The sequence below is a fragment of the Brassica napus genome, chromosome C4, assembly GCF_020379485.1.
Source record: "Brassica napus cultivar Da-Ae chromosome C4, Da-Ae, whole genome shotgun sequence".
In the NCBI taxonomy this organism is placed as follows: Eukaryota; Viridiplantae; Streptophyta; class Magnoliopsida; order Brassicales; family Brassicaceae; genus Brassica; species Brassica napus.
This window is the reverse complement of record NC_063447.1, coordinates 9,986,635-10,012,468: the sequence shown is the minus strand read 5'-3', so window position 1 is coordinate 10,012,468 and position 25,834 is coordinate 9,986,635. Positions and strand designations below refer to the sequence as shown.

The window sequence follows — 25,834 nt, the reverse complement described above, 5'->3', positions numbered from 1 at the left end:
ACATATAGGGATACTTATATATTGTGTGATTATCCGAACTAATAAATCAAAATTAATATTAGTCGCTTCAATCAATTATGCCGCCCTTTATTAGGCGTGTGAAAATAAGTCAAGGTTCAAACAAATATCGAGACCTTTATACTATCGAGACAATAAAATTTTCGTTAATGGAGTTTCTTGTTAGGTTGGTTTAATTCAGTCCTTTGTAAACGATAACCTGACCGAAACCGTAAATCAGACTTTTGATAAATCAGTATGTTTTAATTAAATTAACTCAGCCGTGAAAACAAATAATTCAGTATTCAAATAGCATTTACCTAGCCTAAGAAACAATTAACTCAGCCTCCAAATAGATTTTACGTTGCCTTAGGAACCATTAACTCAGTCTTCAAATATATTTAACTTAGCCAACGAAACAATTAACTCAGCCTTTAAATAGCATTTAATCAAATATCAGAAAATAACATACATACTGGAATAACAAATAACATAAAAAGATAAGTTCTGATACATATTCTTGTGTCCCTATAAAGGCTAACCGGTTCAAATTCACGTAAGAATAAGCCGATCTCTTTGAGCCACAAACAGTGGGGACACATGTTGTCATTCTTAGTGACATCAATGTGCCACAAGCAGGGACAGTCTCGCTCCACAGGATTTCCGCATTGGCAACTGTAGAACTTTGGAAGAATATGTGATATGAACAGGGCCATTCTTTCTTTGAACTCGGGTGTGTGCCACAAACCCCAAGCCCATTTGACAGATCGCACTAGTTTCCCGATCCTGTCAAGTGATTCTATTGGAATACGAGATAAATACTTCCCTTCACCCAAAAAGATTGCTCGAGTCATTGCGTGTGTATACACAGCACGCTCATAACCTGCATCTGCTGCACGCTTCATGAGAGAAAGCCCTTCTTCTTTAAGGTCGAAGGAGTAGAAAACTGTACACCCTTTATATGAAGCGTGCTTGTATTTCCCTCAGCGTAGCAAGCTTTCAACAACTCAGAAGACATATTGAGTCCCCAGGGAACGGATAAGACATCGAGGAAATGGTAAACCCCACGCCCCTCTGCTAACGCCTTCAGCGACCTCGACGATGCTTTGAGGCCAAAGAGATCTTGGATGGAGTTACGGGCCGCACGTTCAACCATTACCGCCTGAATTTCTTCAGGCAATTCAAGAAGAGGAAAAAATTCCATCTAGACTAACTCAGCCTATAATTGATTTAGAGAGATAGAGAAAATGTGCAATAATTGACTGTTGAGAGTCCGGTTGTTCTCAGTACCTTATTTATAATTCAGCCAACTCAAGCCGAAACATGATTCGCGACGGTTGGGATTTCACGTGAATTTTAATAAATCAAAATTAATATTAAGCGTGAAATAAAATTGACTCAGCTGTAAACAGAATTAATTCAGCCTTCAAATAGCATTTACGTAGCCTAAGAAACAATTAATTCAGCCTGGGAAACAATTAACTCAGCCTTTAAATAGCATTTAATCAAATATCAGAAAATAACATTATTATGCGTGTGAGAATTTTTGGCTGCCATGATAATATCGAGACTCATTATTAGTATGTCTTTACATATAGGGATACGACAAGCACTCATGTATTATAACTAACAATAATAAGAATTATCTAAAATCTAAAAAATATTTTAAAATAAAAAAGATAATTCTTATATATTGTGTGGTTATCCGAACTAATAAATCAAAATTAATATTAGTCGCTTCAATCAATTATGCCGTCCTTTATTAGGCGTGTGAAAATAAGTCAAGGTTCAAACAAATATCGAGACTTTTATACTATCGAGACAATAAAATTTTCGTTAATGGAGTTTCTTGTTAGGTTGGTTTAATTCAGTCCTATGTAAACGATAACCTGACCGAAACTGTAAGTCAGTCTTTTGATAAGTCAGTATGTTTTAATAAAATCATTCAATGACCGGAAAATTAAATTAACTCAGCTGTGAAAACAAATAATTCAGTCTTCAAATAGCATTTACCTAGCCTCATAACGTGGATAAAGGGCACACTTGGCATTTAATAAATTAAAATTAATATTAGGCGTGAAATAAAATTAACTCATCTGTAAAAAGAATTAATTCAGCCTTCAAATAGCATTTACCTAGCCTAAGAAACAATTAACTCAGCCTTGGAAACAATTAACTCAGCCTTTAAATAGCATTTAATCAAATATCAGAAAATAACATTATTATGCGTGTGAGAATTTTTGGCTGCCATGATAATATCAAGACTCATTATTAGTATGTCTTTACATATAGGGATACGGCAAGCACTCATGTATTATAACTAACAATAATAAGAATTATCTAAAATCTAAAAAATATTTTAAAATAAAAAAGATAATTCTTATATATTGTGTGGTTATCCGAACTAATAATTCAAAATTAATATTAGTCGCTTCAATCAATTATGCCGCCCTTTATTAGGCGTGTGAAAATAAGTCAAGGTTCAAAATCATTATGACCTGACCGAAACCGTAAGTCAGTCTTTTGATAAGTCAGTATGTTTTAATAAAATCATTTAATGACCGGAAAATTAAATTAACTCAGCCGTGAAAACAAATAATTCAGTCTTCAAATAGCATTTACCTAGCCTCATAACGTGGATAAAGGGCACGCTTGGCATTTAATAAATCAAAATTAATATTAGGCGTGAAATAAAATTAACTCAGCTGTAAAAAGAATTAATTCAGCCTTCAAAGAGCATTTACCTAGCCTAAGAAACAATTAACTCAGCCTTGGAAACAATTAACTTAGCCTTTAAATAGCATTTAATCAAATATCAGAAAATAACATTATTATGCGTGTGAGAATTTTTGGCTGCCATGATAATATCGAGACTCATTATTAGTATGTCTTTACATATAGGGATACGGCAAGCACTCATGTATTATAACTAACAATAATAAGAATTATCTAAAATCTAAAAAATCAAAGAGATGCTTTCCAAACGACTCCAATAGATCATTTTTTATCTATAAATACAAAGCGCACAATGCCACAAATCCAAACCCTCATTAAGTGATCAAGTGGCAATGGAAGGATCGAAAAGATCGATGAAACGTCCTATGGAGGATGTCTATGGAGCGGATGCTGTTGAAGGTTATAACAAAGGGAAAATGGAAACGACGGAGCATTACAGGGCGCTTCTCCGCTTGGCCAAGGACAAAGGCAATCTGAATCTGAATGGAACGACGCCTCCAGCAAAGTAAATTCTATTGCTGCGCGCATGGAATTGCTTGATGCCATTATCAAGGCCGAAGGCAAATTTGACCTCGTGGCTGAGTTGGAGAAACTTACCGCTCAGCATTGTGAAGCCGAAGCAGAGTTGGGAGCTGTGAAGGTCATCGACCCTGACTGGTGTAAGCTTCATGAAAAATGGATGCTGGATGATTAATCTCATGTCATCAACTTCTCTTTTATTTTTATGTTTTTAAGACCGGATTTTATGTACTATGTAACACACATCATGTTTTATTTTCTACCTATTCATATAACTCAGCCGTGACATAAATTAACACAAATCAGTTTTTATGCATCAATAACTCAGCAAGACGGTTCATTTATCCAGACTAGTGTAAATCGAGACCATTATTATGCGCGTGATCAAATTCAGTTGCCATGAGTTTTTCGATGTTTTCCTCGACTCTAATTGGCCAGTAAGATATAATTCAGCCAACTCCGTCGAAACATGATTCGCGACGGTTGGGATTTCACGTGAATTTCAATAAATCAAAATTAATATTAGGCGTGTGAAAAGAAGTCAAGGTTCTAACAAATATCGAGACCTTTATACTATCGAGACAATAAAATTTTCTTTAATGGAGTTTCTTGTTAGGTTGGTTTAATTCAGGCCTATGTTTTAATCAAATCATTTAATAACCGTGAAATTAAATTAACTAAGCTGTAAAAACAAATAATTCAGTCTTCAAATAGCATTTACTTAGCCTAAGAAACAATTAACGCAGCCTTGGAAACAATTAACTCAGCCCTTAAATAGATTTTACTTAGCCTTACAAAAATTAACTCAGCCTCGAAATAGATTTTACGTTGCCTTAGGAACCATTAACTCAGTCTTCAAATATATTTAACTTAGCCAACGAAACAATTAACTCAGCCTATAAATAGCATTTAATCAAATATTAGAAAACAACAACTTAGCCATAGAATATTAGTCTCGACATACAACATACTGGAATAGCAAATAACATAAAAAGATAAGTTTCGATACATTACATCTTCACCACTTCCTTGTGTCCCTTAACAGGCTTATCGGTTCAAAATCACGTACGAACAAGCCGAGCTCTTTGATCCAGAAACAGCGGTTACACATGTTATCATCCTTAGTGACATCAATGTGCCACAAGCAGTGACATTGTCGCTGCACAAGATTTGCACATTGGCATCTGTAGAACGATGACATAAAAAAGCAAATGAACAGGACCTTATGGTCGCGAAAATAGTCACCATGCCACAAACCCCAACCCCATTTAACAGACCGCACTAGTTTACCGATCCTGTCAACATATTCAAATGGAATACCATCAAAATACTTCCCTTCACCCTCAAAGATTGCTCGAGTCATTGCGTATGTATACACAGCACGCTCATATCCAGCATCTGCTGCACGCTTCATGAGAGAAAGCCCTTCTTCGTGAAGGTCCAAGGAGTAGAAAAATTGTACACCTTTTATATAAAGCGTGCTTGGATTTCCCTCATCGTAGCAAGATTTCAACAACTCAGAAGGCATATTGAGTCCCCAAGGAACGGATAAAACATCGAGGAAATGGTAAACCCCACGCCGCTCTGCTAACGCCTTCATCGACCTCGACGATGCTTTGAGGCCATAGAGATCTTGGATGGAGTTACGGGCCGCACGTTCAACCACTACCGCCTGAATTTCTTCAGGCAATTCAAGAAGAGGGAAAAATTCCATTTACTCTCTCAGGGGTGAAATTGATTTAGATAGACAGAGAAAATGTGTAAAAATATAGAGTTGAAAGTCTTATTTATTGGCATTGTGAAACTCAGTCGTCTGACGACCCTTCTTTTTTTTTGGCGGGAATTTTTAAAGTATAAACATGAAAATCAACAAATCAGCCGTAATACAAAAACATTAAAACCATAAACTAAGCCGTAATACAAAAACATGAAAATCCCTACAACACTTGCTTACATCGGACAAGTTTTCGCATTATGATATAAGAAAAATATGATGAAATCTGCTTTAGAAGTTGCACTATCAACTTCTAAAGCAGATTTCATCCTATTTCATACTACTAATTCAAAATAACTCAGCCGTTAAAAAGGTAACTCAGCCTTAGTAAACAAAAACTCAGCCCATGTTAACACTAACCCAGCCGTTACGCATATCAGAGTCGTTGAGATGCTTTCCAAAGGACATGAAAAATAACAGCCCGGCCATAAGTATTAACTATTAAAATCAACAACCCAGACGTAAGAAAAACATGAAAATCAACAAATCAGCCGTAATACAAAAACATTAAAACCATAAACTAAGCCGTAATACAAAAACATGAAAATCCCTACAAAACCCAGACGTAAGAAAAACATGAAAATCAACAAATCAGTCGTAATACAAAAACATTAAAACCATAAACTAAGCCGTAATACAAAAACATGAAAATCCCTACAACAACCCAGACGTAATAAAAACATGAAAATCAACAAATCAGCCGTAATACAAAAACATTAAAACCATAAACTAAGCCGTAATACAAAAACATGAAAATCCCTACAACAACCCAGACGTAATAAAAACATGAAAATCAACAAATCAGCCGTAATACAAAAACATTAAAACCATAAACTAAGCCGTAATTCAAAAACATGAAAATCCCTACAACACTTGCTTACATCGGACAAGTTTTCGCATTATGACCACTCTGTCTACATCGAGAACATGTGTGCTCTTTCCTAGGACGTTTGTTTGATAGTGCAACTTCTAAAGCATATTTCATCCTATTTTTCTTCGGTCTGCCTGGTGGTTGACGTACAGTCGGGGGCAAGCAGCGTTGGTTAGCCACGAGTTCTGGAACAGGTTGCGCTGAATCAACCGGCATGACCGATTCAGCGTATGCGCTAACCAAATAATTGCTGGTATAGTAAGGACTGCACAGGGATATACGAGAAACATTCATGTACTCCGCCGCTGCGATTGCGTGTACACATGGTAATTTCTCGAGTTCGAAACGGCGACATGTGCACTTTCGCATTACCAAATTAACAACATGCAAAGACTCGCCGGAAGATCCATATTTAACTTCAGTGTGATGATCATCAATCCTCTGTACCGCCAAATCTCTGGCGGCAGTTACACGACCCTATTAAAAAATATATAATTAATGTGAAACGACTGACTTAGTACATCTTAAGGGCTGACTTAAGAGCTGTAAAGACTGACTTATGAATTTAAAGGCTGACTAAATTTTTTAAAGGCTTACTTACATGTAGTAGTTTCTCCACACCACGAGTAAGCGTGGTTCGCTGCGATCTGGCATCCTCTCTTCGTTCAGCAAACCATCTGGTCATCATAACCCGTATCGATTCTAATATCCGAACAATGCTAAGACCTCTAGCATTCGACAATGCTCTGTTCATTGATTCCGCTATGTTCGTAGTCATCAAATTGTACCTCTCGCCCGGGAAATGAACACGCGTCCACAGTCGGACATCAGCCCTTTGGAGGTTGCCGTGGAGTGCTGGATTAATCGCTTCAATCTCCTCGAAAATCTGAGTAAAGTCAGACATCCTAAAACATCTCGCCGCTTTCTTCACCAGACGAAATGCATCTTTTCCTTTGTACCGTCCCAGTATATTCTTATATAGATGGTACGTGCAAATTCCACGAGAAGCAAGCAGATACACATTTGTAATTGCTTTCCCAATCGAGTTATGCCTATCCGAGATTATCGCAAGACCCTCGTCGTCAGGAATCAAAAGTTTTAGTTGCGTAAAAAACCAATGCCAGGAATCATCATTTTCAGTGTCAACCACTGCGAAGGCTATTGAAAAAATCTGAAAGTTACCATCCTGAGCTAGTGCTGTGAGAAGCGTCCCTTTGTATCTACCATTAAGAAACGTACCGTCGACAACCACAACTTTGCGCATGAAAGGAAACCCATTTACGCTCGCACCAAACGCAAGAAACACATACATGAATTTTCCATTCTCATCGATTTGAAGACGCGCAACTGTACTCGGATTTTCCCTTATTATCATGTATAAGTAAGAAGGCAAGCGTTCAAACCCACTCTCAGGTGTTCCCTGAACGATTTCCCTTGCAAATTTCAGCGTCCGGTAAGATTACCAATATTCCATCTGTTCACATGAAAAACGATACACATAACTCAGCCACATCATACAATTAAGTCAGTCACAACGTAAAACTAATTCAACACTATTTTAATATACCTCGGCCGCATTGTGTAAATATATCAGCCGCTACGAAACACATATTACTCAGCTGTTTCGTAAACATAACTCAGTTACACTAAAGTAATTACCTTTACACCAAACTGCTTAGTGATAGCTATTCCAACACTCGTAGGGCGAACGGCCGGACCAACGTCGCCGAGAAAGTTCTTGTACAACTCTCCTAAATTATCTGATGTTGCATTTCGACATCGATTAAAACACTCAGTTGTAGAACATGTATGATTCGATTCGTAAATACAAACATAGAACGCCGGGGATTCCCCTTTGGTAGAAGCACGAACCCTCCAGATACATCCATCAACCCAACACTTAACAATGAATAATGTTCGGGTTGATATGTCTACGTCATAATCAAATCGATCCTTCACTGTAAGAAGTTTCAGTCGTCTCTCCAAATCGGCTTTACTCTCGTATCGTTGCCCTACCGCAAGATTTAACGACGACATCTCCAACCTTAGAAGAACCTCCTCACTCTCTTTAGACCCGCTCATCGAGAAGTTCTGATATATCTTCTTGGGAGGTATCGTTGGTGACTCTTCGTCTTCTAAAGGAGACTCACCGTATGAGCTGAAGTTATCATCTTCAGATGACGCACCGTCCGAGTCGTCGAACATATCAAATCGGCTATCAAATTCATCGTCTTCTTCGTTTTCATTGCCTGTTTCATCTTCTCCGCCTACGTTCTGATTTTCTCCTTCCACAATACTAGAGCAATCAATCTCATTGTCCTCTTCTTCCTTCTCCGAACTGCAACCATCGTAACTCCCACTGTAATTATCGTCTCTGGACTCAACTTCTGACGCTTCTACTTCTGAGCTAAAACTGAAGTTTGTTTTAGTCTTCTCTCTTGCTCTGTCGTCCTTGTTCTCCGTAATCTCAACACAAAGACGTAGTTGTTCGATTTTCTTTAGGGCTACAAAACCTTGCAACTGCCGAGTATTGGACACGTACACTGGTGGAGTGTCGTGCGCCATTGTTTTCAATGATTTATTCGAGAACATGTAGCTTAGCTGAATATGATCACTCATTTCATTCAATCCGTAATCATCGAGAACAGACTTTGTGAAAGCTTCATGTGTAGAGTTCTCATCTAAATGGAGAACTCTACACCCTCTACTATCAGCGTTGAATACATATTTGTTTTTCTTAATCCAGTTACCGGAAACAATAATAACCAGATCCATAACCAACTGAGATAGATGAAGAAGAGAAATAACGGGTATGAAAGGGGAGGAGAGGAATATGAACAGGCTGATTAAAACCTAGTTTTGAAGTTCTTTCGTTACTGATGACATGGCAAATCCGAATTGATGACATGGCAGCTGACATGGAAATTCGGTTTTTCAGCCACCAAAATAATATATAACTCAGACACCCTAAGTCAGTCCACATGTAGTAAGTAAGTCTGCCGAAACGTGGATACTAGTTCAGTAATTAATCTTTTTCGATAACCCAGCTGTAAATAGGATGAAATACAATAAGCCAACCATATCGTTTAACAATTCAGCCGTAAAACAATATTATTCTAGTAATTAATCTTTCGCTAATAACTCAACCACAATATAGCTGAGTTTCATGTTAAACCATCCAGTTTCGGCTGATTTAAAATAACCCAGCCGTCAAACATCCCATAACCCAGCCATTCGGTGTTCATTAACTCAGCCGTGGGTATATAACTGAGTCGTGTCTTTACTACGACTCAACCAAATTTTCCAGAAATCAATCCATCGATGATTAAGTTAGCCGTAACGTCAGTTCATAAGTCAGCCGTTGTCCAATAACTCAACTAGATTCATATAACTCAACCCTTATGCGTGGTTTACTTATCGTCTTAAATCAGCTTTTTTTTACTAAGTCAACTATTTTATTATAAGTCAGCCGAAACTTATACATATACCAGCCGTAACGAAAGACGTATTCTTTTACGGCTGACTTAATGAAAACACGGAAGCGTATTCCTACGTGTCGCCGGATTTTTGCTTACGTGGCGTTAAAAAGTAATGGCATTCTCGTAAATACGTTTTTTCTCATAACGTGGATAAAGGGCACGCTTGGCATTTAAAAAATGCCAGTAATAAAAAAAAGATTTGTATGGTTCTGGTCATAAGTCCTAAAATATATAATATCTGAGTCAACTTCCCTAAAATATATATACTATACTATTCCTTTCACCGAATATAGTTTGGACGGAGAGTTTATTTTCTTCATTTCTTTTTTTTAGACATGTTGATGGTGATACACATTGACTAGGCTCACAATCATTATTCTTCATCACCATATAGAGCTCGTCTTCATCGCCTTTCTTTTTTTGACAAGGCGACATTTTTACCGCTCTGCTGTCGTTATTCTTTACCACTGTATCTGGAAAACAAAACCAGAAACGAAAAAACAAAGTATTAAATTAAAAGTATAATTGTAAGCAATCAATGATTTAAGATAAGAAGAAAAAGAAATGAAAGAATTTTTGTGTCTGCTCACTGCAATCCTTCGCCATGAACACAATATAATGCGTCTGGAGGCGCTACACATCTGAACAAAATTGATTAATTTTTCTAATATTTACTAATAAAAATAACATTTAAAGATATGTGTGATTATCAAAAGGTATGACTAACAAAGGGACACGAGTAATTTTGCCACATTAATTATTATTAAATTTTGGTTCTTGTTTGTAGGTTTCTCCGGTTATTCATGAGCGCAATATGGCTATCTATCAAACAAGTAATAAAAGGAGAATATGAGATCCATTGAGCCTATCCACCTCAGCATGGAAAATCATCCAATGTGGTGGGTTCTTTTTGCCGCGTCATTCGTTCATTCACACAACACAAAATTGACTCGGACCTCTCCGTTTCGTCTTCCTCCAACGCACGCTGTTACACCACTTCTGATTCTCCTTGACCTCCACATCTAAGTCATAAAGTTTATGTGCTTATCATAACCCAAACGACATGAATCTGTTCCCCTTCCATCAGCTCCACAATTATATATCTCCCTTCTTCTTTGCTTCTCCCCTTCACCCTATTTAAGCTAACCAAATTTTCAGAAACAACGATGACAGAATGAGGAAATCAACCAGAAAAGCCCCTACATCTCTGTTCTAAAATGATGTTGCTCATGTCCAAAGGCACTCAGATCAAACACATCATGCTACCACCTTCTCGCCGAGAGTTCAGGGATATTTATGTTGTGTTCGAGTTGAAGGAGTCTGATCTCCACCAGGTGATTAAGGCCAACGATGATTTAACTGCTGAGCATCATCAGTTTTTCTTGTACCAGCTTCTCTGTGGTCTTAAATATGTTCACGCAGGTTAGTATATATTGTTCTCTTTCGACCCTTGTGGTAATATTTTAGATTTGGGTTCTGTTCTCAGCTAATGTGTTTCATAGGGATTTGAAACCAAAGAACATTCTAGCTAATGATGATTGCAAATTGAAGATTTGTGATTTTGGACTCGCTCGTGTTTCTTTCAACGACGCTCCAACTGCTATATTCTGGACTGTGAGTTTTCTTTCAAGCAACTAAGCTGCTCGTTAGATTTTCTTTTAACTCTTTCATGGTTTGTGAACTCACTCCTTTAATGTATTCTTTTTTGTAGGATTATGTAGCTACTCGGTGGTATCGTGCCCTTGAGCTATGTGGATCGTTTTTCTCGAAAGTAAGATTATTTTTTCACTGAACCCAACTTCTATAGTTACCTCTCATTCTAAATGTACTTCTTTTTCATATTACAGTATACACCTGCGATTGTTATCTGGAGTATTGGTTGCATTTTTGCGGAAATGCTTTTGGGTAAGCCTTTGTTTCCTGGAAAAACGTGGTGCACCAATTGGATCTTATGACTGACTTCCTTGGCACTCCACCTCCTGAGTCTATATCAAGGGTAGTCACTCAATAATTTTAAGAAAAACACTAGAGATTGACCCGCGCATCCGTGCGGGTATTGGTTTGTACATTTTTATAATCGATATTTATTTCTCATAATTAACGTTATATATTTTAGATGTATCATAATATAACTAATGATATTCAAAAGACTTGGACCGAATCAGGTAATATGGCTATTTTGTTACAAATATCCGAATCCGTTTTAGATATATTGGTTATTTAGATATTTTTAGGTTCATATACATCAGAACTGAATTCATCCAGATCCAAAATGACTCAACTCAAAAACCAAACATAAATTTGTAATATTTATGCGGGACCTTGTTTCAGAACAAAAAAAAATGATATCCGAAGGAACAACATGTACATAAATGGATAGATAATGTTAATTTATAACTGATTTTATAAACTAATAAAAAATATATTTTTATGTGTTTGACTAAAATAAGTGAAATAGAAAGAGGTTTTTGTTAAGTAAAGTAATTTTATGGAGTGAAATTAAGTGGCAATAAATGTAACACATTTTTATTATTTTGATTTAAGTTATTATTTTATTTACAAAAACATATCTTTAATTATGTTTTAGGCTACGTAATTTTCTACCGATTGAAACTCAATAAAAATGTTTTATAAAACAAACTAAACCAAACATTTAATCATATGAAAAACCTAGTTATTTAACATTTTTGATTTTATAATTGGCACAAAGTTAATATTGATTAGCTAATAAATAAAAATATACACTATTATTATGGTAATATAATTAATGATGTGAATTATTGTTAAAGTAATATAATTAATGAAATTGTTAAACTAAGTGAAATATGAAAATGTAATTAATAGATACTGCTATTCATATATATAAACAAATTTCATTAAAACTACTATTCAAGTTTCCAAACAATTCATTGTGTACTTCAACTTTAATAATATAGATGTTCAATTTTTTGTCTAGCAGATTAATGTGTTACATACCATCGTCATTTGATAGTGAATTAATCTAATAATATAAAGTAGAAGGAGATTATCTTCTCCTTGTGCCACGGCAGAAAATAAAACAAGGAGAACGCGCCACGTGTCCCATGATGTCTCGAGTTTTTCTTTTTTTTTTCTTTTGTGGACTGATTTTGATGGGCTTTGACAAATATTTATTCTTTTGTTGGCTAAGAAACGTTATTTGGGATGACCAAAAAAATCTAATAGGTTACCATCTTCACACTTTGTCTTCTTCGATGTAAGTGTTGTTCGTTTGTGTTGTAGGGGGTAACCCACGAATTGGTTGAATAAGGAACCAAGGTTTAAATCGGATCGACCAAAGATGTGGCCGATTGGTCGATATGGCCAGATTATGACTTGGTAACCTGAAACAAAGGGAATTAAATGATATGAGGTTTATGATATGAATGGAATCAAGCTGCTGGATGTGTATCACTCTCAGCTTGATTAGAAGATGAACTGAAGTGGATTTGCGGAGGAAGGTTTGATTGAATCTCTCAATCTGATGGAATGATGGATCGAAGTGATTGAGTCTCTCAATCTGTGTACTGATCTTGTTTGATTTGCACAAACAAACTAGACTCGTAAAATCAATAAGACAACAAAGAATCTCTCTTTGAATCCTAAAGACCGATATTTTATACAAAGAACAACTTTGATAAAACTGAATAAACTTTCTATTAACTTGGTGATTAAGGGTTATCTTTACAATGGACGTCTAGGAGCTTATATAATGCTCAGAGAAAAAGTTCCTAATGTTCTAAAACAAATAGAAAAGGAAACAAATCAAAACTAAGAAAGAAATCGAAAACTAGCCGTTGGAGCCTTTTGTGGGATTTTTGGCTCCAAGTAAAGAATCTGATCTTTCTTGAACCTGGATGGTTTAAGGGGATAAGTAAGCTTGCTGGGAACCTTCTTGACTGCTTGGAATGTGCTGAGGTCGTGCCTAAACTGAAGAGGAAAGAGCTGTTGGACATTAATGTCGGTTTGCTCCAAATAAGGCAAGTTTGAGTAAATGAGGATCCTCCTGATCCAATGGCTGCTGGTGCATGGTATGAACTTGTAGAACCCCTCCTGGACGCTTATAATATCTCCTGATTGGTTGAAATGATTTCCTGGTCGCCAATGTCTGGTTTGAAACTGATTGAACCGGTTAGCTTCCAATTGAGGCAAGTGTAGAACTGGTTTGACCGGTTTTGGAGATTGGATCATAACTTCATAATTCTGGGGCCATTTCGCCTGATCTTGGGCTTTCTGGAAATCTGAGAGATCCCTCTTGAATCCTATGATGGGATTTGGTTCAGGCCGCTTCTTACTTGGGCTGGAATCGCCTTCTAAAGTCAGGTACTCGCAGATGGACGGGCTGAAAAACCTCTAACTTGTAAAATTCATAACTTCTTGCTCCGTGAATATTTTGGGTCGATTCCAATTGGGCTGGACTCCTTCTTGAGTGTAGAACCTACCTAGATTGTGGCAGCAACATGGTTATACTCACCTTCACTTTGGTGTAGTAAGAATTGGTTTGACCTTATATGCAAGAAAAGAACTACCAGTCATAGCCCGAAATAGACTTAATCGACTCTTGATTAAAGTCATATCAACAAGCTTGCATCAGAACGGTTCAAACGACATTAAATGCAAGAATGGTATTCATAACACTGTTTCCAAACTTTAATGTTTTGTTACAAGACCTAAATCTCTTAAAGACGCTCAAGGTTCAGCTTCAACTAATTGGAGCACCTATGCAAGAAAAAAGTGTAGTAGCTACCCTACATCACAAGATCGTCTACCGAATTCAAGATCATACTCTTGATCTTATAACCATGTTGTTGCCACAATCTAGGTAGGTTCTCCGGGATATTCAGAGAAATAAAACTGTTTTGTGGCTGGAACTTGCAGGATGAGAATCTGTTGGACTGGATATACTCCATTACTTTCCGGTTGGAGACTGTTTTACGAGTTCACGAACGTCTTTGACCGAGAAGGCGCTAGATTTTTTTGCAAAGTATTTGTATGAATTTACCAGAGGAAGGGTAGTTTCAGGTAGTTGATCTCGTAACATACTCGATTTCATATATATATATAAAAAATAAATATGAAAGGAGAAAGAAGGGTATTTACTTTTTGGAAGAGTGAAAATTGCAAACCAAGAATCAATAGATGAAGGATGGAAAGTAGATATTTTGTCCACACTCTGTGTAACTGAAAGGATGGAATGTAAGTAGATATAATTTCTTAAAGAAAAAGTTCAATCATTTTAACAGTCAATATACATATCCATATAGCATTTGCCTTTTCACAATTAAAGTTTGCTTGGTGTCCCTATTGATACACAAATGTTAAAACTTGAAGCCAACCAAACTTCAAAAAGTCAGGAACACGTGGACGTATAGCAATGGCTGATCACTGCCAACTCACCGCTTATCAAGAGACCTCCTCCTCAAGGGCGTTATTTTCCCGCCACCATCGTTAACGAGAGTCTCAGTCGTCAGTTTCAGGTTGTAACTGAAATCACGAAGAAGCTCCAATGGCCGCCACACGCAACGCCGTCGTGTTCATCGTCATACTTGCGATCACCTTCTCTTCCTCCTCCGCAGTGACCGAGACGCAGGCCCCTTCTCCACCGGCTCTCACCTGTACGGAGGAGCTAGTTATGTTCTCTCCATGCCTTCCTTACGTCTCCGCTCCACCAAACAGCATGTCAGACGCGCCGGATCCTCTTTGCTGCTCGGCTTTCTCCACATCCGTTAATTCCGGCGCCGGAAACTGCCTCTGTTATCTTCTCCGGCAACCTATGATCCTTGGATTCCCGTTCAATAGATCACGACTGCTTTCTCTTTCCCAGATCTGTAGCGATCTTAGCTCCGACGAATCTTTCGAGTCTATCTGCTCGCCATCAGGTTGATTCCGATTCCGATTCTGATTCTAATCTAAATTGAATCAATCTTGGGTTTGTAATTATGTGTGTGATGCAGAGTCGCCGGAGCTTCCGCCGCTTCAGAGCATTCAGTTCACAGCTCCTTTTGTTTACGGTATGATTGAATCGATCTCGGTAATAGTTTACTTGAATTCAGAGACGAGTTTCATTGATATCTGCAGGTGATAGAGCTTCCGCATCTTCTCCACTGTTCGCCATCTCACCGGAAGCCGCCGGAATTTCACCAACCTCCGATCAACCCTCACCAGAAACAGATAGCTTATCATCAACACCAGAATGATCAGAAGCTTCTGCTTTCTCTCGACCATCATCATGACGCTGCCCACTTCTATCTTCACTCGCATCTGAAGCATTCCTCTTTCTTTCCTTTACAATCTCAAGTTCATTACATTGTTCTCGAGTGGTGGGTGTCTCTTTAAAACCCATACTTGATCTCTTCCTTTTGGCTTTGTGTATCGAACAAAGATGATATAGGTAAACCATTGTTCTCAGAGTACATTGTTTCCTTTTAGCTTTGTGAATCGTGGATCAAGAACATGGTTTAGGTTGTTCTCTCATAAGAAAGTCATTTCAAAGTTTAACACAAGTCATCTAAGCTTCTAAAGTTGAAAGAAAGAAAAAGAAAAAGAAGCTAATGCCAGCTTAGTAGAAAACACAACATAACAGACTTAGACAGAAGCAGTGGTGACATCTTGAACAGACTGACGCCAAGCGTGAGTACGAGCTCCATCCTTGTCCACGATCTTGATCACAAAGTTTGGGGGTGCAATCACCAGCCTTGACCTGATCTCAGTTATGCATTTGTCCACCAGTTCAATGGCTTCTTCAACGGACATGTCGCTGCGGAAGTGCCTGTCCATCGTGGAGAGAGAGAAGTATGAGCCGTAACCGAATGCTCCCTTGTCAACCTTGTGAAGAGTTGCAATGTAGTCAATGTAGTATAGAGATGCGCCTGCTTCTTTGTCGTAGCCAGCCTCAGGATGTTCACAGAGTAGGGATTCTGGATTCAAACAGAACAAACGGCAATGGCGAATCTCAACACGATTGATATATGCAAATATATCACAAACAACGAAAATAAAGCAGGAAGGAAATACATCAGATTAATTAATTGTTATAAACTAATGGACTTTTGATCATTGGAAGGTTCAGCAATCTAAAGCAAATCCCACATGTAATACTAGATTCTACCCAAAATCGGCCAGAAAGATCACAAATTAGTATGCATGATGCGTATCTGCTTAAGTCAGATAGTCTTTCAAAGCAATTACAATTACTTGATATAAGGAGACTTCTAGTTTTGACTAGAGTATCATCTTTTTCTGCCATAAGGACATATCACGGTTCAAAAGTTTGTTACTTGAATCAACCTGAAGAGCAACACTTGCGTGACACAGAACATGAAAACTTTCAAAACTGCAACAAAGTTTTGAAAGAAAGCCAAGCTTCATTTGCAAAAATTATTTCAATCATATCAAAAGAAAATATTAATAATGACTACATAATGAAAAGTTCTGTTTGGAAGAAAGATCCAATCCATAACAAGTTCAACTAAGTAGAGTATCAAAAGAGGAAAAAACAATATCTTTCTATCACCTTCAAACACCATCTAGAAACCCTAATTCCCGAAGCTCAAAATCACAATAAGAAAAGAGGTGACCTTTCTCAAAGCAGTGGCGAGCTCACCACGAGTGAAGTTGGCAGCAGCAGCGGTAGTCAAGGGATCCCGTTTCTGAACTGATACAGTGACACATTCTTCTGTACATACTCAGTAAACTGAACCCTATACAAATTCCCACAACACCATCATCAATTGATTCAGAGAGAGAGAGAGAGAGAGAGAGAGGCGAGGGAGGAGGATTTACCGGTCACCAGGCTCTCCGCTTGCGGCAATGAGCTTGTGTGAGTCAAGGAGCATGATCTTGTCCTCGTTGTTCTTGTGGACAAGGATACTGTGAACCGCCGATGTATCCGCCGCCACGATAGCGAATCCATTTCCGACAAGGCCGAACACGCACTCCATCTTCAGATCTGTTTTTCGCGAGACAAAAGTTGTTTTTGAGTTACTTCGATCTTCTCCGATTTGTTCTTTTCCTCCTGGTCGATGGAGATATAAAGAGCTTGGATCAAAGCGACTTGAGGAACAAGACGGGTGCTACAAGATAGTCAGGGGTAATTTCGAGATATATGGTTGCAAATAAGTAAAGGACATAAGATATGGCCAAAAAACACGAACTGCCGAACCCAAACAGATCTAAAGCAAAGTATATGTTTAAACCATTTGGTTTAAAATTTTATCAGTTCAAATGGTTTGGTTTGGTTGGTTTTAAACCGAACCAAAACCAAAAAAAAACCTAAGTATTTTTTAATTAGACTAATTAAATATACTACTAATATTAAGATCTAATATAATTAACCATTTAGCTAAAACAACTAAACATAATTTTACATATTTTACTTCTAAATAAATAGAATAAAAAAACTAAAAATAAAATAAAAGAATATGAATCATATATATTAACATCAAAATCAAAAAGTTATTTATGATATTTATATTAGACTTGAAGATAATAATATAAAATTTTTGGATTACATTTTCTACATATTTATTGTGACGTTTGGTTTTACGTTTAAATATGAAGAAAATAATGGTTTAGTATCAAATAAAGGTTTGTTTATTATTTTATAAATTATATTTTTGTAATTGAATTAGAACAAAACTAAAAGAAATTAACTCGACGGAATTTTAAAATAAAAACAAAACCAATTAAACCAAACACAAACCAAACTAAAACTAAAACCGAACATAACAATAATTTAACTAAACTAAAACCGAACATAAACCAAACCCAACTAATATTGGTTGACTTTGGTTAAAGTTTTCTTAGACTAAATAATCTAAACTAAACTGAAATTAAACCGAAATGCCCATCCCTACCTCCATCACATGTCCTAGACGGCGTCTGCCTAAGAGCATTATTAGTAATAAATATGTAAAATTAAATCTCTTAACATAAATTTAATAATATTTAAACATAATACTTAAATGTCACTGAAGTAATTACATTGTAGTTTTAAGGGTTAGCTCTAAAATTGTATTTTATAGACACATGTCTCACGTTACTTGAATGGGACGAGTCGACGGACATGAAATTTCCACTATGACTTTTGCCTCTGGGAGAAAAAAACAGTGCGCTGTTAATTTAGATGTATTCTTTGTTTACACGTTTCGATTTTGGTGATTAACTATTGGATTAAATTATGCCCATATAACACTAATGGGCTAAGCTAGTTGAGCAAAGGATATGACTGGCCCATGCGATAGGGTCTTATTTCCCTTGTTAGTATTTATTATTTAAGCAACAAGATTGATAGATGCGAAGGATAGCTAAAATAAGGTTGTTGTAGTTAAAATATAAAGATTTTCTTACCCATCAGTTAAAACCACTAACCACTAACCACTAGACGACAGATTAGCACACCTAAAGAAACGGGAATAAAACCATTATAAACAGTTATTTGCTCCCATTTCTTGTTTTGCCTTTTCTATTTTGTCACCACAATACAATTATTTGAGCAAAGTAGCCTTTGTAAAAGTCACTCATTGAACAAATTTTTACGTGTCATGCCGAAAATAAATCCTTCCACCAAATGATGTTATTATAGTCGAAGGTTTTGCTTTCCTAACAGTGAGATGGAAAAGCCGCTTGAAACTGATCCTAGTTCTCTAATTTTGAAAATCAGCACAGCGGATTTAATTTTATTCATTAGATCATTTGTCTTTCTAGATTTGCATGGCTAATCAATACAAGACAAGTTAACAAAAAGGGGTCACAAAGTTTACCAAATACCAAAAGGCACATTAGAAAAGGAGAGAGAACATAAGTGTGCTATAAATGGGGAAAGTAAAAGATGCTATGCGGATGTGGTGGAGCATGAGAGAAAGAGATATGGAGTATAATATGTTCTTTAGGCTCGTGATTATAGGGTCCCCGTGATTGTATATTAAACAGTCTTTGATTCTGCGCAGTGGGTTTGGCCTTTGTTATTGGTGTACTCTCTCTCTCTCGTTATGTATTGAAATATCTTTGTTCTTCTTTCAACATCACCAATAGCATTTGATAATTTTCTTTTTGTGGTTTCAAATCAATTAGGGCCAGGCATGCCTCTGAAAATTTTTGGACTGAAAGGAAAAAAGTAATATGAATTTATTAATTAATGCTCCCAAAAAAATTATTAACTAAAATAATTAATACTTTAAAAAAGATTAGAAGAATTTGGAACATTAGTTTTTTCCCTCCACCAAATCAATTCAAGAATTAACTAAGCTATTCAAGATTTTAAAAAATCAAAATACATCTTCACTTATGGACTTATGGTTGAAAGCATATGTTTCCAAGACTTTTACACAATATCGGTATTGATTTTGGTTGATCATTAAATAGTTATCGGAGTTGTTTTGTTTTTACAAGTTTCTACACAATATCGGTTTAAGAGTTTGGAGTCGAGATTATTTGGTTATATATAGGTCATCATGATCAGTATGCAAAACTTTAGAGATGACTCATCAGTATGCAAAACTTTACAGATAAATTATTAATTATCCAAATCTTTCTTTTATGTAAATTTGAGAGGAATTAGCCATTTTCTCAAAAAAAGAAAAAAATGAGAGGAATTATACATTTTTAAGTTGCGTGATCTAGCTATCTTGTTTTATCAAAATTTATATATTTTAAATTATGAATGACAACTAATACAAACAAAATATCATTATGCATGTACGCAACGTTTTAGTGCTTTTATGATTATCATGCGTAAAATGTGTCATGTGTAAAGTTTATCCATGTCTATCTGTGTTTTATTATTTTCATTTTACTATTCCCATTTTTACCATTCATACATCACCTAAACGTAAAGATTTCTTCGTGTTTAGAATACAATATTCGACCTAAAGATAAAACTATTACTTTATTGTTTTGCCTCAACTTTTAAAAATGTTTTTTGCCTCAACTTTCCATTTGTTAACGATGAAATCTATGTCTAGACGTGTTATACTTTTAATTTCTGTTTGTGAACAAATAATTTTGAATCAAAATATTAACACAGCCGAACAGTGAACTCCATTCGTTAGTTTTAAACGAGACAAACATATCCGGCCCCTTCATATTTGATTCATAATTTGTCCTACCTCTTTGAGTGATTTTTTTTTTTTTTGTTCAACACCTCTTTGAGTGATTAGTATTGTAAATTGGACACTAAAGACCCACAATGCTAATAGTTTCTTTAATTTCTGTTAGAATTTTTTTTTTTTTGAAAAAGAATTTCTGTTAGAATTACAACAAAGATACAACTTAACATATAATGGCAACTTCATCATTTCCGTAATCTAATATTATCTCGCATTGCTCCCCACCCTCCCTAATGGATTGACCGACCTTTCAATTCTCAACTTTTCAAAATGTCAAGTCGCTCTTTCCTCTATTTTTCATCTTTCGATCTTTTTGTTTTGTCTTTTTATACGTGTTGCAATTATTTCGTCGGCTTATTACATATAGTAGTCTTGGTTCTCAATCAGGGGTTTGATTATCGACCAATTTTAAAATGACTAACAATTAATTGGCATGGGTTTAACTCATCTGAAATTCAAGAAAAACGACACTCATCACTAGTTCGCTAGAATTTGGACAAGAACTTAAAATACTTGTGTATTCAGGTAGACCGGACGAGATCCATATTGATAAGTCAACTATGATGGATTGATGGTACTTATGGATGGTTTAACAAAGTTTCATCATGTTGGTTTACTTTTTCATATTGATTTTGATGCGGTTTCTATATATATCCCAGGTCTGATGTGATGCACATTTACAAGAAAATTATGTCAACTAGAGTCTCTCTGCGCTACGCACGGAAAAGTGGTTTACAATTTATTTTCTGATAAGAAGTTTTGAATGTTTTGGTTTGGAATAAGGGCATTGTATTCTTTAAAATGATGGGAAATCGGTAAATATGAAGTTCATGTAATAGTAAAAAAAAGGCAGCCTAAGCCAACATAAATAATGTAAGAAAGTGGATCTCATATACATTAAGAAAGTTTTTCCCTACAATATGGGCATGTTAAGGATTTTTTAACCCAGTCCAAGATGCAGTGATGATGATAGGAATGTTCACAATTTAAAGAGTTGATATCTCCCTCTGTGCCAAACTCTATGCAGCAAATTGGACATAAATCATCTTTCTCGCTAGGGATAGGTTCTCTTCGGTTTGCACGAAGCTCGATGGTATAGACGTCTAGGTCAATTCTGCGGAAAGCGTCTAGGTTGTGATCAGATATCTTAACAATTATATTAAGATCTGTATCTGTGGGATTATCGAGCTTCAGAATAGTGCGTGCGACAAACTCAGAAGTCTGCTCGATAATCTCCATCACCGAATCAAAATCAATTTCGTGGTATTCAAACATGTATTCCATTTCAGCAACCGTATTGTGGATTAGGTGGCCATTGCTCGCTGTCTTCAGAGCGACGGATATCACAATTTTTGTTTGTTGTGTCCATGGCCTCTTTATCTCCATGGTAATGATTCTTTTTGGAGATGATATAGATGGTTCAGTTTTGTGGCATATAACCCAATATACCTGGCTTATGTTTGAGTTTTGGAGGATTGTTTAAATGTATAGAGGAGGTATACAATGGAATCAGATTATAGGGGTTTATATAAGTGGCAAATTCTAAAAGGCTTTTTAATACACCATAGGTTACAACATTAATATATGTTGAATAGTAAAGAAGTTACGAATTAATTAGTATAAATTGGTCTTAACCTTAATAAATTGGTCATAGTTATAAAATATGTTTCAGTTTCAAGTTTTGTATCAATATCGATATAAAACTATTAAGTATTCATACATAAAATAACATAACTATGTGCTATAAAAAGAAAAAAGAAATCTACATATATACCATTAAAAATGAATAGTAAAATAATCAAATTAGTTTGTTCAAATATAATGAACACCAAACTTAAACTAAACGAATAAATGAAAATTATAAAGTGTACATGCAAATAGTGATAACCGGTTGCTTTCTTCTGATTATTATTTTTACTCTTTAATGTGATTACCTACATTGGCTGTTTTTAAATACGTATAAAAAATATTATCACCGCAGCCTCTTATTTGAAACTTTAAACAATAAAATCATAAAAACAATTATATTAATATAAGTATATGTAATATAATTATTAGTGTACCTGATCTAATTTTTTATACGCTCCTCATATCAAAATGTTTATATTAGTAATCTATTACTTAATTTTAATTTTTTGTTTTATAAAATCTAAAAAACTATATCTTTTTTGGTAAACACTATTACGGATTATTAATATTCCTTATTTTTATTACTTAAGACTATTAATAACAAACGATCAAGTAATATATAATATTATATTTATATTTAAATTATATACTAAACCTATTAATATATACCTGATTTTTTTTTGTTATTATCCTCATATGTAAATGTTTGTTTTAGTAATTTAACTTTTTTATTTTAAGTGATAATTCATTTTTTTTGTCAAATAGAAATAATATAATTTCTAACTAAACATCTTTTATGTAATTCATATAAAACAGAGCAACCACATTCGTTTATACTCTTTCATTATAGTTGACATTGTGACGGAGAAGTCTAAATCGAACATATGTTTGCTTAGTAGTTTATCAAAAGCAAAGTAGATTGTTGTTAAATGAAGCTGCCAGTGGTAGGCACGAAACGACCACTAACAAAGTTAATTATGATATATTCTTGAATGTATAATCCAATATCTTAAACAATAAGAATCGGCAACCAATCAAAGGAAATGAATATAAATTTGGACGCATCATATATATTATTCTTTTTGCAGAGAATGATGCAGGAGATTATTTACTTACCTGCGACTTCTATGGGTTGGTTAGAGGGGGAGGAATCCATTCCGGTGATAATCTAATCCTTGCAATCTACAAACTATCACTTTTTTAGATGTAATAACTTGTATAAAAGTTGAGTAATGAATGTATTAATCTTACACAGTTTATGGATGATAGGCTTGTAAAGATGGCCGACTTATGTTTCTTCAGTATATCAAAGTGAATGATGTGTGTTCGGTGAGAATGATGTGTGTTCGGTGAGGGTCTGAAGAGATACTCGAAGATTGTATGCTGGTTTAAAGAATTATTCCACATTCTTTTTTTTGATGTATGATTTTCGTAGATATGGAAATTCTTAATGAGTCCGTATAAATTTCATTAATCAAGTATCTTAAGAAGATTTTTGAGTTTACGTTATGCAATGACTTCCGACTGGTGAGATAAAGCTTCAACCACAATATACTATCGCGGTTTGTTTATGAGTTGTTTACATCAAGGATCACATTTTGAGTTTGTCTTACACTCAGAGACAACATTTGGGACACTTTTCTTTGTCGTTTTCTATATGGTTGGACAACAATGTCCCTGTTGAAAATTTTGCTGGTTTGGTGTTCCAATATGGGAAACCGGTTCGGTTTGGTCCTCGTTTCCTAAGATGCATTAATGTGTTAAGTTTATTGATATAAGCTGCCAATTTGGAGAGACTGTAGTTTGGAATGGAACTTGTGGATGACATGAGAAATGTGGACGTGGTCATAGCTATATCCATATTATAGAAAATTCAGTAAATGAGAACACAAGTTGCATAATAGATTAAACTGAGGTTTGGGTTATGTTAATATACAACTACAAAATGATAATCCATACTCTACAACAGAAAAGGGGAACAAAAATATGTAACATGGAGGATAACAAAAGAGGTCTTCGTATGCAGATTTATAGATAAGAGAAGCTTATATTAGAACCATGAGATAGCTCTCATTACTCCAACAACAACTGCAATGTTACTGATTGTGCACGGCTCACCTGCACTCACTTCACCAAGCAAGACATCATCAGAAACCACCCCACTAGACCCTGGAGATTGCATCCACACGGACCATTACTACGACAGCCTCGTCCATCCACATCATTCGTCCCCTTATTAACCGTCCACACACAACCCATCCACGCTCCAGTATCCACGCACCGCCCATCCACACACCACCTGTCCACCCCTTCCGAGTCCACACTTTACCCATTAAAATTAAAATCAAAGCTTCGCAGATATGGGTTTTGAAATTCAGAACGACACTAAAAAACCAACAAAACAAAGACGGATCTTATAGAATCTAAACTTGGATAAACCAATTAAAACCCAGAATCAGAATATGTATGGGTTGTGAAGAAACTAACCTCGCATGTCTTGAAATCAAACAAACCAGAGTGGGATTAAAATTTGGGGATTAGACGAAATGAGAAAATCGGTTTATTTATGGAGGAAGATGAAGTCGGTGTGCTTCAGAGATTCGAAGGATTTAGAAGATTGGACAATTTCAGAAAATCTAGGGTTCTTAGACATCGTTGTTTGAGGGGTTGGCTAGAAGAGGAGAAAAATGGGTCTTTTGTTCTTTTATGCTATATTAGGGTATGACAGCGACGATGTGATTCGGAAGGCTGAGAACGGAGGTGTGTTACAGAGGCAAAATCGAAAGGAGGAAAGTGTGAAGAACGATTAGTGAGAGAGGATCTAGGATTTTGAGAATTAGTGAGAAAGATCTAGGGATTTTAAGAATCGCCGTTCAGAGAGAGGCTGCTACTTTTCATGAAAATTAGGGTTGGAAAACTGATTCAAAATGACTTTGGTTCAAAAAGAAAATCGAAAAAAGTATTTGATCGGTTTGATGGATTGGTTTAGTTTCTGGGTTTCTATTAGAAGAGGGCATATATGACATTCACTATCTTGAAAGGTTGTCACATGTTGAAAGTGTCTTGGGATGTAATTCCAAAGTGATAAAGTATCTCACATAGTAAAAAAATTCTTTGTTTATCATAATTTATAAAGTTCTAGTGTCATCTAACTTGAAGACTAATGTTAAATATAAACATGGAAAATTTTCATGTTTGCCACATTATTGATACTATTATTCATGTTGATATTCATTGAAGAGATATTTTTCAAAATACATTTTTCGTTAAAAAAACAAAAGACTCTTGTACACTTGCTTTATATATATAATAAATAATTATTGAAATAAATAAATAAAAAATAAAGGAAATTTTACTTTTTATAGTTTTTGAATTATAAGTTTTCAAATTCGATTTTTCTTTTATATAAAAAAAATTATTTTCGGATTTCTTTTTATTTTTTTCAAATTTTCCTTTTGAAATTCGAAAAGTCTTTTCGAAGCTATTTTTCTATTTTTTTTAAAAAAAATTAAGTATTTATTTATATATTTATTAAAATCTTAAACTACACATTCTAAAATCCTATCCCACCCTTCAATTCTAAAACTTAAGTCTAGATTAATTAACGCCAAAGTTATAAGTGTTTTTTTACCTCTTTAAAAGTGATGATAAAAGTGGTTAAGTTAAACATGGAAAGTGGTACTAAAAATATGGTATTTTAGATAAC

General features: G+C 35.4%; 2 protein-coding genes and 1 pseudogene across 2 annotated transcripts; 2 read left to right on the top strand and 1 right to left on the bottom strand.

The window, feature by feature from the left end:
• Positions 1-10,478: 10,478 nt before the first annotated feature.
• Positions 10,479-12,887, top strand: LOC106442898 (mitogen-activated protein kinase 15-like). The gene is made up of 3 exons (XM_048756119.1): positions 10,479-10,798; positions 10,863-10,990; positions 11,088-12,887. Exons 1-3 carry the CDS (start codon positions 10,594-10,596, stop codon positions 11,166-11,168), a joined length of 414 nt encoding a protein of 137 aa, XP_048612076.1. The 5' UTR covers positions 10,479-10,593; the 3' UTR covers positions 11,169-12,887.
• A 1,700-nt stretch (positions 12,888-14,587) lies between these two features.
• On the top strand, positions 14,588-15,807 carry LOC106441174 (non-specific lipid transfer protein GPI-anchored 25). The gene is made up of 3 exons (XM_013882983.3): positions 14,588-15,273; positions 15,349-15,405; positions 15,473-15,807. Exons 1-3 carry the CDS (start codon positions 14,901-14,903, stop codon positions 15,589-15,591), a joined length of 549 nt encoding a protein of 182 aa, XP_013738437.1. The 5' UTR covers positions 14,588-14,900; the 3' UTR covers positions 15,592-15,807.
• A 30-nt stretch (positions 15,808-15,837) lies between these two features.
• Positions 15,838-17,505, bottom strand: LOC106441173 (annotated as a pseudogene).
• Positions 17,506-25,834: the final 8,329 nt, after the last annotated feature.

What these genes read in the sequence shown, in the direction of transcription:
- LOC106442898 (XM_048756119.1), top strand. Translation starts at nt 10,594, where the DNA reads ATGATGTTGCTCATGTCCAAAGGCACTCAGATCAAACACATCATGCTA. An exon ending in TCTTAAATATGTTCACGCAG is followed by an intron (nt 10,799 to 10,862) that starts GTTAGTATATAT and finishes TTCTGTTCTCAG; the next exon opens with CTAATGTGTTTCATAGGGAT. An exon ending in CAACTGCTATATTCTGGACT is followed by an intron (nt 10,991 to 11,087) that starts GTGAGTTTTCTT and finishes TCTTTTTTGTAG; the next exon opens with GATTATGTAGCTACTCGGTG.
- LOC106441174 (XM_013882983.3), top strand. Translation starts at nt 14,901, where the DNA reads ATGGCCGCCACACGCAACGCCGTCGTGTTCATCGTCATACTTGCGATC. An exon ending in GTCTATCTGCTCGCCATCAG is followed by an intron (nt 15,274 to 15,348) that starts GTTGATTCCGAT and finishes TGTGTGATGCAG; the next exon opens with AGTCGCCGGAGCTTCCGCCG. An exon ending in CACAGCTCCTTTTGTTTACG is followed by an intron (nt 15,406 to 15,472) that starts GTATGATTGAAT and finishes TGATATCTGCAG; the next exon opens with GTGATAGAGCTTCCGCATCT.